This window comes from Nicotiana tomentosiformis, chromosome 7 (genome assembly GCF_000390325.3).
Source record: "Nicotiana tomentosiformis chromosome 7, ASM39032v3, whole genome shotgun sequence".
In the NCBI taxonomy this organism is placed as follows: domain Eukaryota; kingdom Viridiplantae; phylum Streptophyta; class Magnoliopsida; order Solanales; family Solanaceae; genus Nicotiana; species Nicotiana tomentosiformis.
In genome coordinates, this window is record NC_090818.1 from 12681082 (window position 1) to 12703191 (window position 22110).

General features: G+C 36.4%; 2 protein-coding genes across 2 annotated transcripts; both read right to left on the minus strand.

The window, feature by feature from the left end:
- Nucleotides 1-3030: 3030 nt before the first annotated feature.
- On the minus strand, nt 3031-10891 carry LOC104112544 (plant UBX domain-containing protein 4-like). The gene is made up of 4 exons (XM_009622495.4): nt 10338-10891; nt 8895-9168; nt 3709-3804; nt 3031-3604 (listed from the first exon to the last, which is right to left on the minus strand). Exons 1-4 carry the CDS (start codon nt 10772-10774, stop codon nt 3224-3226), a joined length of 1188 nt encoding a protein of 395 aa, XP_009620790.1. The 5' UTR covers nt 10775-10891; the 3' UTR covers nt 3031-3223.
- Nucleotides 10892-11653: 762 nt separating this feature from the next.
- Nucleotides 11654-14099, minus strand: LOC104112543 (glycine-rich RNA-binding protein 4, mitochondrial). The gene is made up of 4 exons (XM_009622494.4): nt 13887-14099; nt 13703-13771; nt 12132-12238; nt 11654-12048 (listed from the first exon to the last, which is right to left on the minus strand). The coding sequence occupies exons 1-4, from the start codon at nt 14011-14013 to the stop codon at nt 11932-11934; spliced, it is 420 nt and encodes a 139-aa protein (XP_009620789.1). The 5' UTR covers nt 14014-14099; the 3' UTR covers nt 11654-11931.
- Nucleotides 14100-22110: the final 8011 nt, after the last annotated feature.

The window sequence follows — 22110 nt, forward strand, 5'->3', positions numbered from 1 at the left end:
TCGGATTTCGGGTTTGCCCAAACTATGCCCACCCCTAATCTTGAGAAGGTAGAGAGGCACATGAGAATTGAATTTGAGTGGTAATTACACAATTTGGCTTGTTTGTCGGATCATGTAATTACTTGGTGTAATTTAGTCTATTGTAATTGAAGAAATGCGATCACACTGCAGTTTTCAAGGGGAGGGGTTAAGAATTGCTAACAACTGCATATTGTAAATATATTTAAAGAAGGCAACTTTTCAAATTTCTTTCTTATATTTCTATTTATAAATATAAATATAAATATAAATATAGCCTCCATCTTAAACATACTATTTCTTTTCTTATTTTTTGGCCATTTTTTGACAATGAAGTAAATGTTGAATTTTTAATTTTAATGACAAGAGTTGGTTAAACAATGACTTTGTCATTGAATCTCTGACTAACTAGCACAAATCAAAACTCAATAATTAAACAACAACAACAATTACGCCAAGCTGGGGTTGGTTATACGAATCCTCACTTGTTTGTATAAAAAAGTTGGTTTAAATTTTTTATATTCATTTTAGAAGTCAAAAGAATCTGAATATGTATATTCTATTTGCGAACAAATATGACGTCCACAAGCTACCTTGGGAACTTGAAGGAATCAGCCAAAAAATTCACTATTTAGGCTACACCCTGTGAAGCAATCCAACTTTGCTCCAAATTCCTCGTAAGAATTATTTTGAGCGTAAAAACTAGTCATTATTTAAATAGGAAATTGACAATAACAACAAATTCGGTGTATGCAGACCTAACCCTTACCTTGTGTGAGATAAAGATTATTTTTGATATACTCTCGGCTCAAGAAACATGTTTTTAGAACAAGTTTGAAAAATACAAGAATAAAAAAATTAAGATGAAAATACTGAAGAAAAGTTCAATAGGAAATTGATGAACTATCAAATTGATGTGTATAGTTAAAATTACAGTAATAAATATTAAACGTGATTTTTGATCACTCCCAAAACACGATATATCCATTGATTACATAATCTACAACTCATTCGTCGGCAAAAAACCAGAATAGCAATATTCAGATAAACAAAATAACTTCAAAACAACATCTATCTATGATGCCATTAACAGAGAAATTTTTTTCTGCTGATGAACTTCACGCCAACTTTTGTTCAGCTTCTCTTTGGCCTTTACCAATTCCTCCTTTTTGGACTCTAAATTTGACAAAATTCGGGGTAAAACATGTTTCGGATCTTCCTTTAGTCTTTTTATAATAAAGAAACCTTGTTCTTTGTATTCTTCCCTAATGCAACTGAGACTCACATCACTGATATATTTGTCAACAATATTAATAATCTGATATTGTTGTGTTGAGTCCCTCAAGTTTTTCAATAAAGCCTTTGCAGATTGCATAGTTGTTCTCATACGTGACAAGTGAACGTCAATTTCAAACATCTCATCTTCCATTCGCATGTAGATATTTCGTTCCTCTGCAGTTTTTTGCCTTTTGGCTTTGATTTCTTCACTACTACTACTTGGTGAAGATAAATTCTCTTCCTCCTTTTTTCTCTTCTTAATTTTCAAAACTGACGCAAACTCATCCACCAAATCTTGGTTTTCATCACCAAAAATTTTCTTAACTGTATCATAAGCCTCGTTATTGGAAAGTTCACTCTTTGTCAAAGCCTTGATAATCTTCAAGTATGCACAAATAACACCTTGATTATCAGCGAATCGATTCTCCAATTTATTCTGAAAATTAATGCAAGATTTTAACTTGTCCATATCTGCGACTACATTGTTCTTTCGGAATTCCCGAGGTTGGAAAGGCAATGATACATGACATTGAGGAGGCAAGAACATACGACATCCATATAGCAAATCGTCGTATCCTTTGAACAGCGTTTGCAATTCTGAAGCAGCAGTTGGTCCGTCCAACTTTCCACTTACAAAATTACTAAGGAGTCGAATGTAGGGAGTGTATATGTTAGGGTGGGACATTACACGGCGAATGAACGACATTGCCGCGCCAACGCTAACCATGTTTTGTTTTGTTTTGTTTTTTTCTATAAACTTTTAGATTATATAGAGGAAAGTCTGAGAACTCAATCCTAATTACTCTAGGAATATGTTTTATATATAGGAAAATCTAACAACTCAATCCTAAATACGCTAGGAATAGGTTTTCTTTAACTTGGTTTGACTTGTATACACGGATTTACAATATCAGACCATTCAAAAGCAATTAAAAGTAACAAAAAAATGGTAAGTAAAATATTTATTCATTTAGTAAAATTAGTTACGTAAACAATTTGGACATAGTTGGAGGAATAATGACAAACTGACAATTCTAATTGCTTTAATGTTAATTACTAGTATTATTTCTTTGGAGCTAAAGATATTCAGTTATTCCATCTAAATTGATATTGAAAATCATGTTTTTGATTCAATAAAGCTGGTTGCCTATTTTACTACAATTTCATGTACATTTTTATATTGAAATTAGATGCAAAGTTGTTAATTAATTTTTTATTATTGGTTTTTGCTAATAAATTTCTCTCAAATTTTTTATAATCTTATTTTATTTCTTACAAGAGAAACGAGATATTTTTGATAAACGCTTCTCAGGCGTACTTTTATCACGGAATTAGAATAGTTTAATTGATTGGTTTAACTCAACAAAATTAGATAGAATTTGTCATACCTTGTTTGCTCCTTTTCCTTGTTCTTCATATACTTTTTTTTTTGATCTATCATATACTTTTTCTAAGTGAAAGGCGTATCCCAATCCTTTTACAGTTGAGGAACTAGGGAAATTTGTATGTCAATAATTTACAGTTGAGGATCTAGAGTACTTAGAGTTGATAATGACAGAGGACAATGGATAACAGTATCTAAAAATGGGTTTGCCCAATATCTAACAGTTGCAGCTGTTTGAACTTTAGATGTAGTATTGTGATGCCAATCCTATACCAAGGTTTTTATCTTACTACAACATGTATTGGTGACATTTGCGATTCAACAATATGCAAAAAACAAAACGTAGCCAATGGAAAGAAGAAAGAAATTTCTGAGTGCCTCTCAACTTCATAAGATAAATTCATCAGTAGGCTGCAAGAAAAACATCAGCTAGCCCTGGAAGTTACTTGCGATTAGGAGTGCGTATATAGTTTAAATAGAGAGGTAAAATCAGCACGGTTCTTGGTGTAACTGCAGCAGATATAACATAAAATGAGTGCCCAGCTAAAGTTTCTGGATTACAACTGAATTGGCTAGGCCTGCTTGCTCTATTGTCTGGTCCAGATCTGAGAGTTGTTTGGGAGGAAAGCCCACAGTCTGCAGCTGATAACTCCTTGGTCCTCCAGGCCTTGATGCGTCAATAAACCCTCGAATATCTCTGATTGTGTGTTGGAAGTTAAACCGCGAAACCATTCGTGTACCATCTGCCAATCTCAGTTGAATTGAGGTTGAAGGCTGTGATTGATCAACAACTAGGCCCACTGATGGGGTTGGAGCTGCGGTGAATGATGAGACAGCACCAATTGACTCAACTTGTTCAGCATTGCTAGTGCTACCTAAAGTTCTTCCAACACCCTGAAATGTAGCACGGCGCTTCTCTGGAACCTGCAAATAAGATCAAATAAAAAATAAAAGAAGAGCGTCACTGTGAAAAGCAGAGATTTTTAGCAGCATAATCGAGACCCTTTGTTAGAGGAATAAGGACGTACAGGGCAGTCCTCCTCTCTCCTTGTCAGATTAACTCGCACAGATGTACTCCTATCTTCTGGTTCAAGTTCTTTTGGGCATTCAGACTTCCGGATACTCTGTATTACAGATACCAAAATATTAAGAGCAACTCTGGAGACAAAAAAACTACAAAGCAAAAGCATAAACAAGCAAAGCTCATATTGGTTGGTTCTGCCTAACAAGAAGAGCATAAAATTACATAAGAGATTTATCCAATTCCAACAAGCAAAAGGTCTTGTGAAACGGTTATACAGAATATCAGAATTTAGAGCACTCTGCCCAAAAAAAAAAGGGAATAAGAATTAAGAGCTTAATTCACAGATTTAAGTTCAACTAGTCAGAGCCATCACACAAGAAAAGAAAAAGGTTAAAACTTGGGGATATTATGTTTTTACTTTTCCCTATGTGAGGATTGGAGAAAATTGTAGAGGACATATACAAACACCAACATGGAAGTTGCAAAACAGTTTCATGATTTGACACGGCTAGGACACAACAAATGGTTCTCGATATATGCTTCAAGGGAGCACCTAAGACACCCTCAAATTTGTTTCTTCAGCTCCTTCCAGGGAAAGATCATGGATCTCTAGGAAATTCACTACTATTATTGCAAACTCTCTTCCATATCACTACCTTACACGTGATTACCTTCTCTACAATCATAACACTTGAATGATCTGTGTCCAATTAAAGTCCACTAGTTTGTTACTTTTTATTTTTTTTTTATTTTTTATGAAGTAAGGTGTTATATTGCTGGCATCAGGAAGAGGTTGATGCAAATCATTACAAAAGTGGTTGGTTAGCTACATTTACACAAAAATACAGTTCTGACCAGGGAGCTAACCAGAAGCACCAAAAGCCTATGGTTGTCAATCAAGCCAAAGACAAAGAGCTAATAAAATCTAGAAATGGAATTAAATCATTTACAGAGGAAAGGTTGCTCCAGCTATATAGATTCCTAAGGCACTTTGCTTTCAGGTAGCTGTTAGGAGTTGATATTCCATCAAAGCTTTCTGCCCAAATATACCAAAATATACTTGCTGGGATTATCTGCCAGATCTTCTTGATGGTTCTCTCAACTTTCCACTGACTCCAACTTTCAACTGCTTTTATCCCTTGTGGTGTCGTCCAACTTATGCCAATTGTTGAAAGGAACATGTGCCACAAATCTGCAGCCACTCTGCAGTGCAATAGCAAATGGTTTATAGATTCTGAGTTGTCTAGACACATGTAACATCTATTCACAAGCTGGAAATTCCTTCTACACAAGTTGTCTTGCGTTAAAATCGCACCTTTAAGAGCTATCCAGGTGAAGCACATGACCTTTGTGGGGAGTTTTGTCTTCCATATGAGCTTCCATGGCCAAAGCTCAGTTACTTCATTGCTAGCACACAATTTCTTGTATCCTTCCTTCACTGAATAACAACCTTCGTTCAGATTGCCCCACCTTAAACTGTCTTGAGCTTGTGTATTCATTTGAAAGCTTTCCCGTAGCCGAAAAAGATCAAAGAGTTCTCCAAGTTCCCATTCCTGCATCTGTCTTCTGAAGAGGGGATCCCATATGTTCCCTGATCTACATTGGGCAACTTTTGAGTCCGGATCAACTGCTATCAGGTACAGGGCTGGATGAGTGTCTTTTAATGGTTGATTGTGAAGCCATCTATCCTTCTAGAACCTAACTGAGGTGCCATCTCTAATTCTAAATGAAACGTCCCGAAAGAATTCCTCTTTCAGACTGTTGATAAATTTCCAAGGACCAACACCATGAGGGGCTCTACTCTGTTTGGTACTCCAGTGGTTTAGCTTCCCGTACTTGGCATTCACTACTGCCTTAAACATGTTCCTACCTGACCATATCTCCACCACCACTTCATAAGTAAACTCTTATTGTGCTTGGCTAAGTCTCTAACACCCAATCCACCTTGATCCTTATGTTGAATTACCTTAGACCATTTTACCAGATGAAACTTGTGGCCTTCACTGTTCCCTTTCCAAAGAAAGGATCTTCTGATTTTGTCCAGTTGTCTTTGGATCTTTCTAGGCATAGGGAATAAGGACATGATATAGGTTGGTAGGCTGTCCAAGACACTATTGATCAGTGTCAGTCTTCCTCCCATGGATAGGTATTGCATTTGCCAAGTTGCCAATCTTTTTTCCACCTTCTCAAGAACTCCATTCCAAACCCCTATTGCTTAGTATTTTGCTCCCAGTGGAAGGCCTAAATATGTTGTTGGAAAGGAGCCAATTACACAACTCATAATACTAGCCAACTCTTCCAAGTTAGGCACTGTATTCGCAGGGTAAATCACACTTTTTTGCATATTAATGTGTAATCCTGAGATAGCTTCAAAAATCAGTAAAGTCAAATTTAGGTACTGGACCTGAAGCTTCTCTGCCCCACAGAAGATTAAAGTATCATCTGCATAGAGTAAATGTGACACTGCAACTGGGTCAACTGTGTTGTTTCCCACCCTGAACCCTTCAATCCACTGCATTTGCTTTGCCTTATCAAGCATTCTACTCAAACCCTCCATTGCAAGGATAAAAAGAAAAGGAGAAAGTGGATCTCCTTGTCTAATTCCTTTCTGCGGTGAAAAAAACCAACTGGAGCTCTATTCACCAAGATGGAATACTTAACAGTAGTAAGGTTGTACCTGATCCATCTGTCACCAAACCCCATTCCTTTTAAAATAGAAAAAAGGTATGACCAATTAACTTGATCAAAGGCCTTTTCTATGTCCAGCTTGCAAAGAATACCTGGAACACCACTTTTCAACCTCCCATATAGCAGTTCATTAGCTATCAGTGATGCATCTGTGATCTGTCTATTTTTCAAAAAAGCATTTTGCTCTTTTGAAATCAGCTTGTCGATGACTGTTTTGATCCTCACAGCTAGGAGTTTAGCAATTATCTTATAGACACTTCCAATGAGACTTATGGGCCTGGAATCTCTGAGCTCTATAACACCTTTCCTCTTGGGAACTAGAGCAATAAAAGAAGCATTATTGGACCTCACCATATAACAATGTTGATGAAAATGATTAAGAGCACCCATTAAATCCGATTTAACAAAGACCCGTGACCTTTGAAAAAAAGCCATTGTAAAACCGTCCGGACCTGGACTTTTGTCTGGAGCACAAGAGTTGATTGCGGCCAACACCTCATCTTCCTCAAAATCTCTCTCTAACCATGCCTTCTCTGTGAGAGAAAGACTTGGCAGATTTGAACAGTTATATTCTGGCCTCCTTTGTTCATTCTCAGTGTAAAGGTCTTGATAGAAACTCAAAATTTCTGCTTTAATGACTTCCTTGTCTTCACATAGCTCATCTTCTATCATTAGCTTATCTATGCTGTTATTTCTTCTATTGGATTTTGCCATTCTTTGGAAGAACTTGGTGTTCTTATCCCCTTCTTTGAGCCATAGACACCTAGGCTTTTGTCTCCATGAGACTTCCTCAGCCTTTGCCATTCTTTTGAGGTCTAATTTCAGCTGCATGGATTTCTCTTTTTCTGCTTGGGACATATGTCTTGTTTCAGTTGCTTGTTCTAATAATGCGAGTTCCTCTAGCAGTTTGTTCCTCTGTGCTTCCACTCTGCCAAAGGACTCCTTGTTCCAAACTGTAATGTCCCTTTTCAAACTTCTCAATTTTTGAGTTAGAATGAAATCTGGACTGCCCCCAATTGTATAGTTCTGCCACCATCCTTTGACCTTGTCCATAAAACCATCTACTTGAAGCCACATATTTTCAAACTTGAAATATAAGGGATTGGCTTCCCAGTCACCACACCCCAACAATAAAGGCCTATGATCAGAAGTAACTCTTGGAAGAGCTAATTGCTTAATTGCCTTGAAGTTTTCATTCCACTCTGGAGATATTAAGAACCTATCAATTCTTGAGGCTTGCATGGAATCTTCTCCTCTGTACCATGTGTAGCATGGAATCTTCTCCATGTGTAGTGAGCTCCTTGAAGGGGAAGATCAATGATACCTAAATCTTGAATTGTATCTGTAAAGGATCTCATCGCCCTGGACCTTCTGACACAATTATATCTTTTCACTCTCAAATCTGCAGACGTTAAAGTCGCCCCCTATAACCCACTGCTCCTCCCATATACCTCTGATAGCTGCTAGTTCATGCCATAAAATCTCCCATAAATGTTGTATTCAAAATTTCTCTTTCCGAGAAAAGTTTCAGTTAGTCACTAACTTTAAACTGAGGATGTATGTTGGACACCACGATTAGGACTATAACATTTATGTATAACTAGAGGTCTGACTCTGAAGCGCTTGAAAGCAAACAAAATATAAGGGGTGTTTTGGGGGAGGGTTTTTTATGGGTGAAACCATGAATTCAGTCCTCTCACATAGCTACAGGAAGTAGGCATATAGCTGACGGAGAAGCCAGTATAATCTAAAGACTGTTTTTCGAACCTACAACGTGCCTCTTTTTTCAATTTTCTACATGCACAATACTTCAACAGTAAGAAATTTCGAGTTGTACAAGATAAACAGTAAGCACGAGGAATCCTCTACCTACTCCAAAGGTCATTTCTATATGATAATTCCTAATAAAACCCTTGAGTAGGAGAAGCCAGTATAATCTAAAGACTGTTTTTCGAACCTACAACGTGCCTCTTTTTTCAATTTTCTACATGCACAATACTTCAACAGTAAGAAATTTCGAGTTGTACAAGATAAACAGTAAGCACGAGGAATCCTCTACCTACTCCAAAGGTCATTTCTATATGATAATTCCTAATAAAACCCTTGAGTGTATCTCCGTGTAAAGTGTCTCTTTGTTGTGAAGTTTTTGTGTTCAATAGTCTGAATAATGCCATCACATTAACTAGTTTAAAATGGAGGTTTTGACTATTGAAACTGCAAGATCCAAGTTGTGCCCAAAGACCTATCTCTTGTCAAGGTAATATTGGACATAGCCTATTTTAAAAATGCGAAGTAGAATTGATTAAGCTTTAGTTGAGTTATGGTTCATATCAGTTTCAACTAAAAAAGTAGAATGGCGCAAATTTTATGAAACCCTATTTTAACAAACGGAGGTTTAGTTGACTCAGCTGAAGAGAATCACAATCTGTATAGTGAATATAAAACCACAAAGATGAAGAACTACAGGTAGCATTCAAAAGGTAAAACCAACATTGACATTACCTCTAAGAAAGAGGCATTTTCTGGATCATCAAACCTCCGCAAAGACCCATCATCTATAGTGAACCCATTGGTCCAGAAAGTGATAATATGAGTAATACTCTCAGGTGGCTGAGGAGCAGCGGACACAGTCTCACCCGTAAGTCTTCTAGCAGTTCCAGAAAAACTTCTTGAGCCAGAAGATGCAGGAGGTGCTTCAACAGCTGCATATTGTCTAGCTTGATCGAATATTGCATCCACGTTATTTGCTTTAGATGGATCTTGAACAAGCATTCCACTACAAAAAGACTTCGATCAGTAAATTACTAATGAGGGTGCACACTGCATCTCCACAATACAAGGCTGAATAGTATTCAAGTGTATCCATGTAACAGAACATCTTAAGAACCAAGAACTATGCATTTAAGATGTTTGCATTCTCCGTCTCACAACAACAGAACAAGAAATTGGATGATGTAATACAGTGAAAGATGAAGAGAGAACCTGTAGTTAAAATGATCTCCATATGCTCATGGACCAGAAACAAATCCTTACACAGCACTGCATGTATAAATTTTTTGATAACGAGAACCGCATGCTAAATCTTTCATATTCCAAAAAATTTAGAAGTACTTAAATACATGACAAATCATAAAGACCAAACCTCAACCTAAATCGTGAAATCCCACGACATTGTAATCGTAGGAATACTTCCAATAGTTATTTATTTATTTGATGAACGAGAAATCTGTCTGGGCCCAACCATTAGGACCAACCACAGCCTTCTCCACTTAAATACCAGGCTTAGTTCGCATGGTGCAGGACTCAAAACTGTCAGCTAAAGTCATTAGTCCAGTAGTCCCTCAACCTTGACATGGGGGCAGGATATTTCCGATATTTACACCACCAAGTGGCGAAAACATGTAGCATATAGGACACACTAGCAGGAAAAGCACATTGAACCCATAAATTAGACCCGACCCCATACTTCAACAAAATTTGAACCTGATGGTGTCTCAACTCTTTACTCTTATCACCTCCTTCTTTAACTAATAGGCCAAGGGTCCATTGGCTTAGAGCAAAAAGTTACAAAGCACAAACATGTTACATTGATAGTGATAAGCAACTATAGTGCAACATTATGATTTCACGATACATAACGCAATCCAATGAGCTGGAATGAAAGGAACCAAATCCTAGCAAAGGCAAAAAATATGATTTTGTTCTAATCCACCTAAGCATTGGAAGTCACCCGGTACCTAGTGGGAGGATGCAGGTAGCCGACTGCATAGTCAAGGTGATGTTTTCACATATTCCTCGAATTATTGCCTCAAATTTCTCTCTCACACATTATCCAATTCTTACTCAAAAACAAAAGTACAACATAAAGACCAATACTTTATTACTGAATACTAAAGAAGCAATAGAAAACCAATAGTAAAGTAGCAGCAGTAGTAGCGGCAATACCTTTTTTCTCCACCGGTATAATACTCTTGAGGCTCATCGGAGTCACTACCAGAACCAGTAACAGGCCGACGATTCAGATCAGAGAAAGTGTGAATTCCACCAGTTCTCCGCCCAGCAGCAGCAGCAGCACCACTAGAGGTAGAAGGGTTTCTAGGTCGAGGCGGAGACGGGGATCGGGAGCGCGATGGCGAACGGCGTTGGTCAGCGGCGAGGTTAGCGGCGGAGGAAGCAGGGGCATCGTTGTAATCCTCGTCAGCGGCGGCGGCGGCGGGGAGAGTATTGTTCTCGAAGAAAGTGGAGACGGCGGAATCCAAATCGAAGTTGTGGCTTTCGAGGAAGAAAAGGGCTTCGGGTTTTGAAGCAGAAGTGATTTCACAGAATGTGTTGACGAGTGCTTCTCTTTGTGGATCGGCGGTGAGATTTGCTTGATTTTCCATCTTTTTCTGCTGTTGCTTCTTCGTCTTTCTCTCCTTCTGCTTCTACTAGGAGTACTAGTATGTACTGTACTAATTTTTCTCTTTTTTAACAAGAGGCAGAGTTTGGTATATATTCGTTTCTTCAGGTTTATGACTTCGAGTCTCTTTATAATTGGATTTATTATGACTTGTAAGGGAAGAAAAGCAAAAACGTTAATATAAATAAATAAATAAGAAGAGAAAGTTTTTTCTTAATTAGTGATTTTTTAAAGATATTTACTTTTAAACGTATAGAGATCGGAGTCGGTACTGGATGCATAGTTAAGTCAATTAATTTATTTTACTTTTGCAAATTAATGTGCATGAATGTTTTAGATAATAAAGTTTCAAATAATATGGTGTCAAGTTTTAATATTTAGGTAAGTGTAAGGTCTGCGTACACACTATCTTTCCAGACCCGATATTACTGGATAGGTCGTTTGTTGTAGTAAAATAGTCTAGGAATGCAATGCAAGATGGTATGTTTAATTAATTAAAATATTGAATGAGTAAGCAGCTTAATTTAAGTTTTAATTCAGATTGTAATTTCAGAAGCTCCTGCTCTTTACAAAAGCGAAACATAATTTGGCACCCTCAATTACTATTTTGTATTCCAATGTTTTGCTCCAAAGTGACCTATTGGCCATCAGATTAAGCTATCCACCGAATTGTTTTTGACAATCAAATAGAAAGCAGTGCAGCTTCAGCCTGTTTAACCTAAATAAAAATAGTATGATTAATCCAAATGGCCGCTTTACCAGACAAATAAGGAAATTATGTCAACTAATTAGTATCTAAAGAATTTATAATAAGATCTTAGCACTGTCAGACGACAAAATGACCAAAAGAAGAAAAGCTACAAATCGGTAACAATTTCCTGGTTGCATCATAAGATTTTCTCATTGTATCTTAGGGATGTATAACAAGTATAACTCAAATTAACACATGAATTTCAACACAAACTACCTCAGCACTTGCTTCATTTCCTAGTAGCTTTTGAATACAATAAGCGCCTTTGGTTAAGTGTCCATAGAATTACTCAAGTACATTGATCCAGTAACAAATGGTATATTCACTTAACTATAAAAATGCAGCAGAAACCCACTCTTCAATGCCAGGACACTTCCAAAAAACAGAATTCAACGAGTCTTATTTATCTCGCCATTTCCAATGCCTGTTAGTCGAGGGACAACGACAGGTGCACCACGAACCTTTTCAAGGGCAAAGCTTACCCTCAAGGGGCGACCTAGAAATGCCTGAAAGAAAAAATAACATCAAATGGAAGTTCCATGCCATTCTGACGAGGCTGAAATATCACAGTATATAGTCGTCAGCTCACCTTTCCGTCCATGGCATCTTTTGCACAGCTGGCCTCGTCGTCTTTTGAAAAGTGAACAAACCCAAAGCCTCTTGATCGGCCAGTTTCTTTATCATACATTATTCTTACTAGACACATGAAAACGCAGATATTCAAGCAATTTAAGTTCAGCTCAGAAATACGTGGGAATGTGCATGTATGTTCAAACAAAAGGAAACAAGAAAAAGGATCTTGACAATCAGTAATATCATGCAATTCAATGTTACTGTCTGATTGTTGAAGAGACTCGAGTGGCTGCTATGTTAAATAATCTGATACTTAACCATTAAGAACTCTGCAATAAACCTCCTTCATCCCAGGGGAGTGTGTTCTAAAAGCTAATTCTTACAGTTTATGCTTTGAGTGAAGCAGAATCGGGGGTGATTACCTACTTTAGAAAAAAGATTTGATTGATTGATGAGCTAGTCAATTTTTTCCCTAGTCGAGTAAAGGCAGAGAAAGTTTGTCAGGAGCATCATCACGAAATGGGCTCTGGGGTGTGAGTTTCTACTCACCAAAGAGTGAGTTCCAATTGAATAATTTCTAACAACTGTGTTCCAGAGGCAACACAACAACAACAACAACAACCCAGTGGAATCTCACAAGTTGGGTTTGGGGAAGGTAATGTGTACGCAGACCTTACCCCTACCCTGGGGAAGTAGAGAGGCAATACGAAAAGGTTAATCAAGAAAGGATAATTAGTAGAAGACAAACAAAATTTCTTGTCAATTGCAGCCTCATGCTTGTTTGAAGGATGTGAAAACCATAAACCATTTGCTACTCCACTACTTTTGTAGTTGGCTGGGCTCTCTAGAGTCTTAATTTTAGTGCCACCTCATATTCATGCGTTGCGTGCAGAAGACTTTCTCGCTGTGAACCTTTCAGGTATAGTCTGTTCACATTCACCGCTATCTCTCATCTTTTATTAGTATGATGATTTCTTAACAATTTTTTAAGCTTCATCGAATTATACCATGAGCTTAATTTTTTTATGAGCTGACCGCTGGTCCACAGCTTTCTACACATTGGTGGTACCTAGCTCCTTCTGTCCTTCAATTCATGCCCTCAATAATAAAGACACTTGCTGCTTGTCTATTAAAAGAAACAAAAGCCATTAAGTCCTACAGGTACAGATTACCTTACCAAAAAATAGTTCTTAAACTGTGCCACCTGTAGCCAGGGGCGAAGCTATGCGCACCCTTCGCCGAAAAATTATATTGTATATAGGATAAAATGTGTATAAGGTAAAATATTAGTAGTACTTGTTATTGATAAAAAAAATTAGACTTTGAACAATCTTGCATAACCCACCGGCAAAGGGTGTGCTAGAATTTTGGGTTGATGTTAAAATCTTTTACACGCATAATTTGACCCTCAATCTCCCTCAACCAAATGACCAATTAGTTTCATATGAATTTATCTTCATGTAAAGTACTAAGCATAGAATTTCACAAGGCAGTTACATTTCATAAAGAGTTAAACCATTGGGGCATTTTATCAAAAAGGTAAACTACAACATATATATACTACCAATCATACGCTACTTATATTACCTTCTGTTACTTGCCCGAAAGAAGAGAATGCATCGTTGAGCGACTTCTCATCCACAGACCATGACAAACCTGTATAAGTAATTTACAATATGATAAAACTGATATAATATACCCATTAAATAACAACATGAGCTGTAAACAAGTTGAAGTTATAGGTTATTTGAGTAAAGAGGATTAATCATACCAGCGACGAAGAGCTTGTTATTGGGAGGTTGGGAAGAAGCTGAAGGATGAGAGAAATACAATCGCCCATTTAGAATGTTTGGAAGTCTTATTACTCTTCTGGAAATCTGTATCAAACTTCCCTTCATTTTTCTTTCCTTAATAATAAATCTCCAAAGTGACTACTATACGCTCCTTCTAGAAAAAAGGAAATTAAATCCCCAAATTTCATGATTATATGAATTTGTACGGTAAGAGATTAGTTTATTATTTTAAAAATTATTTTTATAGGTGAATTATATATATCTTCCTTCATGTTGCCTACGTAACATTTCCTCCCATTTCATATTAAATACTCATTTTTAATAATAATTTTTTTAAAAAAGTACAGAATCCAAAATTACTAGGGTTAAAATATCTAATCATTTCCTCTCATCACAGGTCGGCATAACATTCAATATAAATTTATAAGTGATCATAAAAATTAGTACGGAGACCTCTATTAATATTTGACTATTTCTTGAAGATATTTGCAAGTATATATGGAGTTTTGTTAGTATACTATATTTGTAAAAAAATTCTGGAGAAGAAAAATAACGAAAAAACAGAAATGTAGAAGAAGTAGAAATTAATCTGAGCCCACTAAATTCATAGTGTTTCCTTAAGGAACTTAATCCCCTCCTAGTACCCGAGGTTATGGATTATTTTCTCCCATGATAGAACGGATTACACACTAGTATAGTGGTACTTCAAACCCCAGTGTTTCAACGAACACAAATGGAAGCAGCAATCACACTTACGTTATTTGTTTTTGTACGAAAATAATGCAGAAAGGAAGAGGAGAATTCAAAATTTTCGTAAGAAAAATATGAGGTAATGGCCTGCTATTTATAGCCAACAAGTTGGGTTTAAATTAAGAGGTGTAGCTCTTCAAGATGATCGTTCATGTAAAGTGGCTATTACGTAAATGATTATTTACGCAAAATAAAACGGGAAAATAAAATCAGAGAGAAACTTTAAATTACCATTACAAAAACGGTCGATTTGGATTAAATATTAATATTTAACAAATAAATTTGGTCCAATCAATGAATTAGATCATTTGACCAAATCCGAAGCCGAAGCCGAGCCGAGCGAGCGACAACGACAGCGTAAGGCTTGCCTTCTTCTCAACTCTTTAAGAGCTAGAAGAAGTGTAATCATATATATATACTCAACAAATGAGCTTTTCTCCTCCATTATGGGACAATGTTCCTTTGTAAAGGAGGAAAAATTCAAATTTTATTTTTTCTTCCATTTTTCATTCACCCTATTTTAAGCTAAACCAAGCTTAAACACAATAATGCCCCACATGAATGGGGAATGGCTATATCATGAAAATATGCATGAAAACTGCGTGATTCGCCAGCAAGGATTAATCGCATCTTGATAAGTAGGTTTTCCTTTGAACTTTCTGTAGTGAACTTATGTCGAATATACTCGGTCAATAGGTAGATTTGATATCTTTGAACCGTCGAACTTTGGTGTATACCTAGACAACCATAAGTCACACAATCAACTCTTAACCGTCTTTGGTTCTCATTGTTATGTTCATTTCAGCCATGAACACTGCTTGGTTTCATTAGAGAACTGGCCTTGCAAAATTCTCCTTGAAGCGGCTAACACTTCACACTTACATAGGAGATTCCTAAACGTGTCATCCCGTAGATATACTCTTTAATATACCCCGTATCAAATTTAGAAACCATTAAAAAGCCTTAATGTTTTATCCTTGGTACTGAACATTGTCTCATCACGAGAATGGACTAAATATTTAGTTGACAATGTTGAACCGTCATTAATGACTTTGTTTGATCTCCTTGAACCTAGATCTTGGGATCTTTAGTCTTCTAGGTAGAGTTACCGCCACAATGACTTGTCCTCAGCCATAGTTCCATTCCCTCGATGATCTTTCAACTACCTTTCTAGTTAGGCCTTTTGTAAGCGGATCCGACATATTATCGCTTGACTTTACGTAGTCAATTGTGATAATCCCCCTATAGAGTAGCTGCCTAATTGTTTTATGTCTTCATCGTATATGACGAGATTTACCATTATACATAACACTCCCATCCCTTCCAATTGTCGCTTGACTATCGCAATGTATGCATATTGGTGCCAACAGTTTGGGCCAAAATGGAATATCTTTCAAAATATTTTGGAGCCATTCAGCTTCTTCACCGGCTTTATCTAAGGCTATGAACTCAGTCTCCATTGTAGAGCGGGCATTACAAGTTTGTTTGGACGACTTCCAAGATACTGCTCCTCCACCAATAGTGAATACATATCCACTTATGGACTTAGAATAATTTGAACCGGTGATCCCATTTGTATCACAGTATCCCTCAATCACCGCATGATATTTACTGTAGTGCAAAGCAAAGTCCTGAGTTTGTTTTAAATATCCCAAAACTTGTTCCATTGCCATCAAATAAGATTGACCTGGATTACTCATGTATCGAATCAATTTACTCATAACACAAGCTATATCTGGTCGTGTACAATTTATGATATACATTAAATATCCCAACACACGAGCATAATCCAATTGTGATATGCTTTGGCCTTTGTTCTTTGCTAGTGCAAGATTCACGTCAATTGGAGTTTTTGCAACTTTAAAATCTAAGTGCTTGAATTTTTCAAATATTGTTTCAATGTAATGAGATTGCGACAATGCTAGACCTTGATAAGTCTTATGGATCTTAATACCCAGAATTAAATCGGCAACTCTCAAGTCTTTCTTATCAAATTTGCTAGTTAGCATACGCTTAGGCGCATTTATGTTGGCAATGCCATTACTCATTATCAGCATATCATCCATATATAAGCAAACAATGACTATGTGATTTGAAACATTTTTAATGTACACGCATTTATCACATTCATTTATCTTAAAACCATTTGACAACATTGTTTGGTCAAATTTCGCATGCCATTGTTTGAATGCTTGTTTTAGTCCGTAAAGCGACTTAACAAGTCTACATACCTTCTTTTCTTTACCTGAAATCACAAACCCTTCAGGTTGTTCCATGTAGATTTCTTCCTCCGAATCTCCATTTAAGAATGTCGTCTTAACGTGCATTTGATGAATTTCAAGACCATATACCGCAACTAATGCTACTAACGCTTCTATGGACGTAATTCTTATAATTGGAGAGTATGTATCAAAATAGTCAAGACCTTCTCGTTGTTTATACCCTTTGATCACAAGTATTGCCTTATATTTATCAATAGTGCCATCGTCTTTCATTTTCCTCTTAAAAATCCATTTAGAATCCAACAGTTTATTTCCAGAAGGAAGATCAACCAATTCCCATATATGGTTGTTCAATATGGATTCTATTTCACTATTGACTGCCTCTTTCCAAAATAATGATTCTGTAGAAGGCATAGCTTCATTAAATGTACAAGGATCATTTTCCAATAAGAAAGTCATAAAATCTGGTCCAAATAAAGTAGACGTTCTTTGACGTTTACTACGTCTCTGATCCTCCTGATTAGATGCACTTTCTTTTGTTTCTTCCCGAGGTCGTTTAGATCTTTCACTCATCTACTCACATTCCTTTTTATACGGATATATATTTTTAAAGAATTCAGCATCATCTGATTTTATAACCGTATTATTATGAATGCCGGGATTTTCTGATTTATGAACCAGAAATTGATATGCTTTACTATTGGATGCATATCCTATGAAAACACAATCAACGATTTTCGATCCTATCTTTACCCTTTTGGATTTATGAACTTTCACTTTTTCCAAACACCCCCGCACTTTAAAATAATTTACGTTGGGCTTCCTTCATTTATATTTTTCAGATGGAATGGATTGCGTTTTGCGATGGGGTACTTGATTTAGTACCCGGTTAGCCGTAAGAATGGCTTCCCCCCATAAGTTCTGTGGCAAACCAGAACTTATCAACAAAGCGTTCATTATCTCATTTAATGATCGATTCTTTCTTTTCGCAATCCCATTGGATTGGGGCGTGTAAGAGGCCGTTGTTTGATGAATAATTTCATATTCTAAACATATTTCTTCAAAAGGAAATTTGTACCACCCCTATCGCTTCTTTTTTCAACTTCTTTTTTTGGTTGCTTGAATGCATTTATTGCTTCATCTTTACTACTAAGTAAGTAAACATAGCAAACATATGCAATCGCCTATAAAAGTTATGAAACTTCTTTCTACCACGAGATGGTATTGACTTCATGTCGCAAATATCTGTGTGAATTAAGTCTAAAGAATTTGAATTCCTTTCAACGGATTTATATGGATGTTTAACATACTTAGATTCCACACATATTTGACATATTGATTGATCGCATTCAAACTTAGGCAATACTTCCAAATTAATTATTTTTTACAAGGTTTTATAATTGACATATTCCAAATGTCTATACCATAAATCATTTGACTCAAGTAAGTAAGAAGAAGCTGAAATTTTATTATTCTCAATAATCATTACATTCAGTTTGAAAAGGCCCTCAGTGAGGTAACTTTTTCCTACAAACATTTCGTTATTACTTATTATAACCTTATTAGATACAAACATGCACTTAAACCCAATCTTGATGAGAAGTGCAGTAGAGACTAAGTTCTTCCTAATTCCAGGAACATAAAGGACGTTGTTCAGAGTCACCACCTTGCCAGAAGTCATTTTCATAAAATATCTTGCCAACATCCTTCAATCTTGACCGTTGCAGAATTTCCTATAGAAAGCGTCTCTTCGGGTCCAACGGGAGCATATGTAGCAAACGCTTCTCTAACAACACAAATATGGCGAGTGGCTCCAGAATCAATTTAACATTCCTTGGGATTTCCCAACAGGTTGTATTCAGAAAGCATAGCACACAAGTCATCAATATCCTCATACTTTTCAACCATGTTTGCTTGAACCTTCTTCTTGTCTTTCTTTGGAGCACGATAATCTGCAGATTTGTGTCCAGCTTTCCCGCAGTTATTGCAATTTTCTTTGAACCGCTTCTTGCTTGGGTTACTTTTTGGTCCACGAGGCTTCTTTCTCTTTTAATTATTTTTTGGAGCATCCTCAACAATGTTTGCTCCCATTATTATTGAGTTTCCACGTCCTTTCTTTTCAACAACTTTTTGTCCTCTTCAATCCTCAACCAAACGATGAGATCTTCGAGTGATATCTCCTTGCATTTGTGTTTCAAGTAATTTTTGAAGTACTTCCACAAATGAGACAACTTCTCAATCATCGCTGTGACTTGGAATGCTTCATTGATGACAAGATCTTAAATGAAAATTATATTAGTAATAATAATATAATTAATACTTTTAACAAAAGTATTAATTCGACTTATACCTTCAACAAGGAGATCATGAATAATAATTTGCAATTCCTAGACTTGGGTAATAATAGACTTGCTATCTACCATTTTGTAGTCCAGAATTTTTGCGGCAACAAATTTCTTCAACCCGACATCCTCAGTTTTGTATTTCTTTTCAAGCGTAACCCACAGTTCTTTTGACGTCTCCATATTACTATAGACTTTATACATATCGTCCTTCAGTCCGCTACGAATATAATTCTTGCATAAAAAATCAGAATATTTCCACGCCTCAGTCACGAGGAAACGTTCATTTTCTGGAGTTTCTTCGGGCAGAACAGGAACATCCTCCCTAATGAACTTCTGTAGACTTCAATTTGTCAAATAGAAGAACACCTTCTACTGCCACCGCTTGAAATCAATCCCTGAAAATTTTCCGGGCTTTTCTGCCAGTGCCAATGCCGGTGTTGTTCGGCTTGTCGATGCATTGACAGTCACCATAGGAACAGACTGATTTCCGTTCTCAGTCGTCATTTCTGTAAAAAAAAAAAATGACGCAAATAAATGTTTAATATACAGTGAAGTTTTTATATCTTCAAACCGAATAAAACTGGAGTAGAAAATCACGTAGATTTTAATTACCAATAGAGTAGAAAATCGCTAGGATTTTAGTCTCAAAAAATAGATAATAAGACAAAACATAATATACATTAAGATATAAGAATGGAGTAGAAAACCACGAAGACTTTAATCTCCAAAACTGGGAGTAGAAAATCGCACAAATTTTAATCTCCAGAACAGTATATAGAATACAAGTATAGAATATAAATTAATTTCCTTAAGCTTGTTAGTATACTATATTTGTAAATTAATTATGGAGAAGAAAAACAACGAAAAAACAAAAATGTAGAAGAAGTAGAAATTAATCCCCTCCTAGTACTCGAGGTTATGGATTAGAAGTTCCTTAAGGAACTTAATCCCCTCCTAGTACTCGAGGTTATGGATTATTTTCTCCCATGATAGAATGGATTACACTCTAATGTGGTAGTACTTCAAACCCCAGTGTTTCAACGAACACAAATGGCGGCAGCAATCACACTTACGTTGTTTGTTTTTGTAAGAAAATAATGCAGAAAGGAAGAGAAAAATTTAGAATTTTCGTAAGAAAAATCTGAGAGAATGGCCTTGGGTTAAAATGAATAGGTACAACTCTTCAAGATAACCGTTCACGTAAAACGGCTATTATATAAATGATTATTTACGCAAAATAAAATGGTAAAATAAAATCAGAGGGAAACTTTAAATTACCGTTACAAAATGGTCGATTTGGATTAAATATTAATATTTAACAAATAAATTTGGCCCAAAAAATTAATCAATCAAATCTTTAGTGAACCAAATCCGAATCGAAATCCGAAACCAAAGCCGAGCCGAGCCGAGCAATGATGACGACGCGAGGCTTGCCTCATTCTCAACTCTTTAAGAGTTAGAAGAAGTGTAATCATATATATACTCAACAAATGAGCTTTCATCCTCCAATATGGGACAATGTTCCTTTGTAAATGAGGGAAAATCCAAATTTCATTTTCCCCTCAATTTTCCATTCACCATATTTTAAGCTAAACCAAGCTTAAACCCAAGTCCCAACAATCCCCTACATGAATGGGGAATGGCTATATCACGAAAATATGCATGAAAACTGTGTGATTCACAAGTAAGGATTAATCGTATCTAGATAAGTAGGTTTTCCTTTGAACTTTTTGTAGTGAACTTATGTCGGATATACTCGGTCAATCGGTAGATGTGATATCTTTGAACCGTCAAACTTTGGTGTATACCTAGACAACCATAAGTCACACAATCAACCCTTAACCGTCTTTGTTTCTCATTATTGTGTTCGTTTCAGCCATTAACACCGCATGATTTCATTAGAGAACTGGCCTTGTAAAATTCTCCTTGAAGCGGCTAACACTTCACACTTATATAGGTGATTCCTAAATGTGTCATCCCGTAGATACACTCTTTGATATAAACCGTTTCAAATTTAAAAATTATTAAAAATCCTTAATACTTTATCCTTAGTACTGAACATTGTCTCATCACGAGAATTGACCAAAATTTTAGTTGACAATGTTGAACCGTCATTAATGACTTTATTTGATCTCCTTGAACCTAGATCTTGAGATCTTCACTCTTCTAGTAGAGTTACCTCCACAATAATTTGTCCTAGGCCATAGTCCCATTCCCCTCGATGATCTCTAGTTAGACCTTTTGTAAGCGGATCTGACATATTATCGCTTGACTTTATGTAGTCAATTGTGATAATCTCCCTAGAGGGTAGTTGCCTAACGATTTTATGTCTTCGTTCTGTATGACGAGATTTATCGTTATACATAACACTCCTAGCCCTTCCAATTGCCGTTTGACTATCGCAATGTGTGCATATTGGTGCCAACGGTTTGGGCCAAAATGGAATATCTTTCAAAATATTTCGGAGCCATTCAGCCTCTTCACTAGCTTTATCTAAGGCTATAAACTCGGCCTCCATTGTAGAGCGGGCAATACAAGTTTGTTTGGACTACTTCCAAAATACCTCTCCTCCACCAATAGTGAATACATATCCACTTGTGGACTTAGAATAAGTTGAATCGGTAATCCAATTTGTATCACAATATCCCTCAATCACCGCAGGATATTTACTGTAGTGCAAAGCAAAGTCCTGAGTATTTTTTAAATATTCCAAAACTCGTTTCATTTCCATCCAATGAGATTGACCTATATTAATCGTGTATCGACTCAATTTACTTATAACACAAGATATATTTGGTCATGTAGAATTCATGATATACATTAAACATCCCTAACACATGAGCATAATTCAATTATGATATGATTTGGCCTTTGTTCTTTGCTAG

Excerpts from the sequence above, each read along its gene's own strand:
- LOC104112544 (XM_009622495.4), bottom strand. The coding sequence starts at position 10,774 with ATGGAAAATCAAGCAAATCTCACCGCCGATCCACAAAGAGAAGCACTC. Across the intron at positions 9,169-10,337 it reads TATACCGGTGGAGAAAAAAG|TGGAATGCTTGTTCAAGATC; the intron begins GTATTGCCGCTA and ends GTCTTTTTGTAG. Across the intron at positions 3,805-8,894 it reads AAAATGCCTCTTTCTTAGAG|AGTATCCGGAAGTCTGAATG; the intron begins GTAATGTCAATG and ends TCTGTAATACAG.
- LOC104112543 (XM_009622494.4), bottom strand. The coding sequence starts at position 14,013 with ATGAAGGGAAGTTTGATACAGATTTCCAGAAGAGTAATAAGACTTCCA. Across the intron at positions 13,772-13,886 it reads TAACAAGCTCTTCGTCGCTG|GTTTGTCATGGTCTGTGGAT; the intron begins GTATGATTAATC and ends TTACTTATACAG. Across the intron at positions 12,239-13,702 it reads TTTCGGGCAAGTAACAGAAG|TAAGAATAATGTATGATAAA; the intron begins GTAATATAAGTA and ends TCATGTGTCTAG.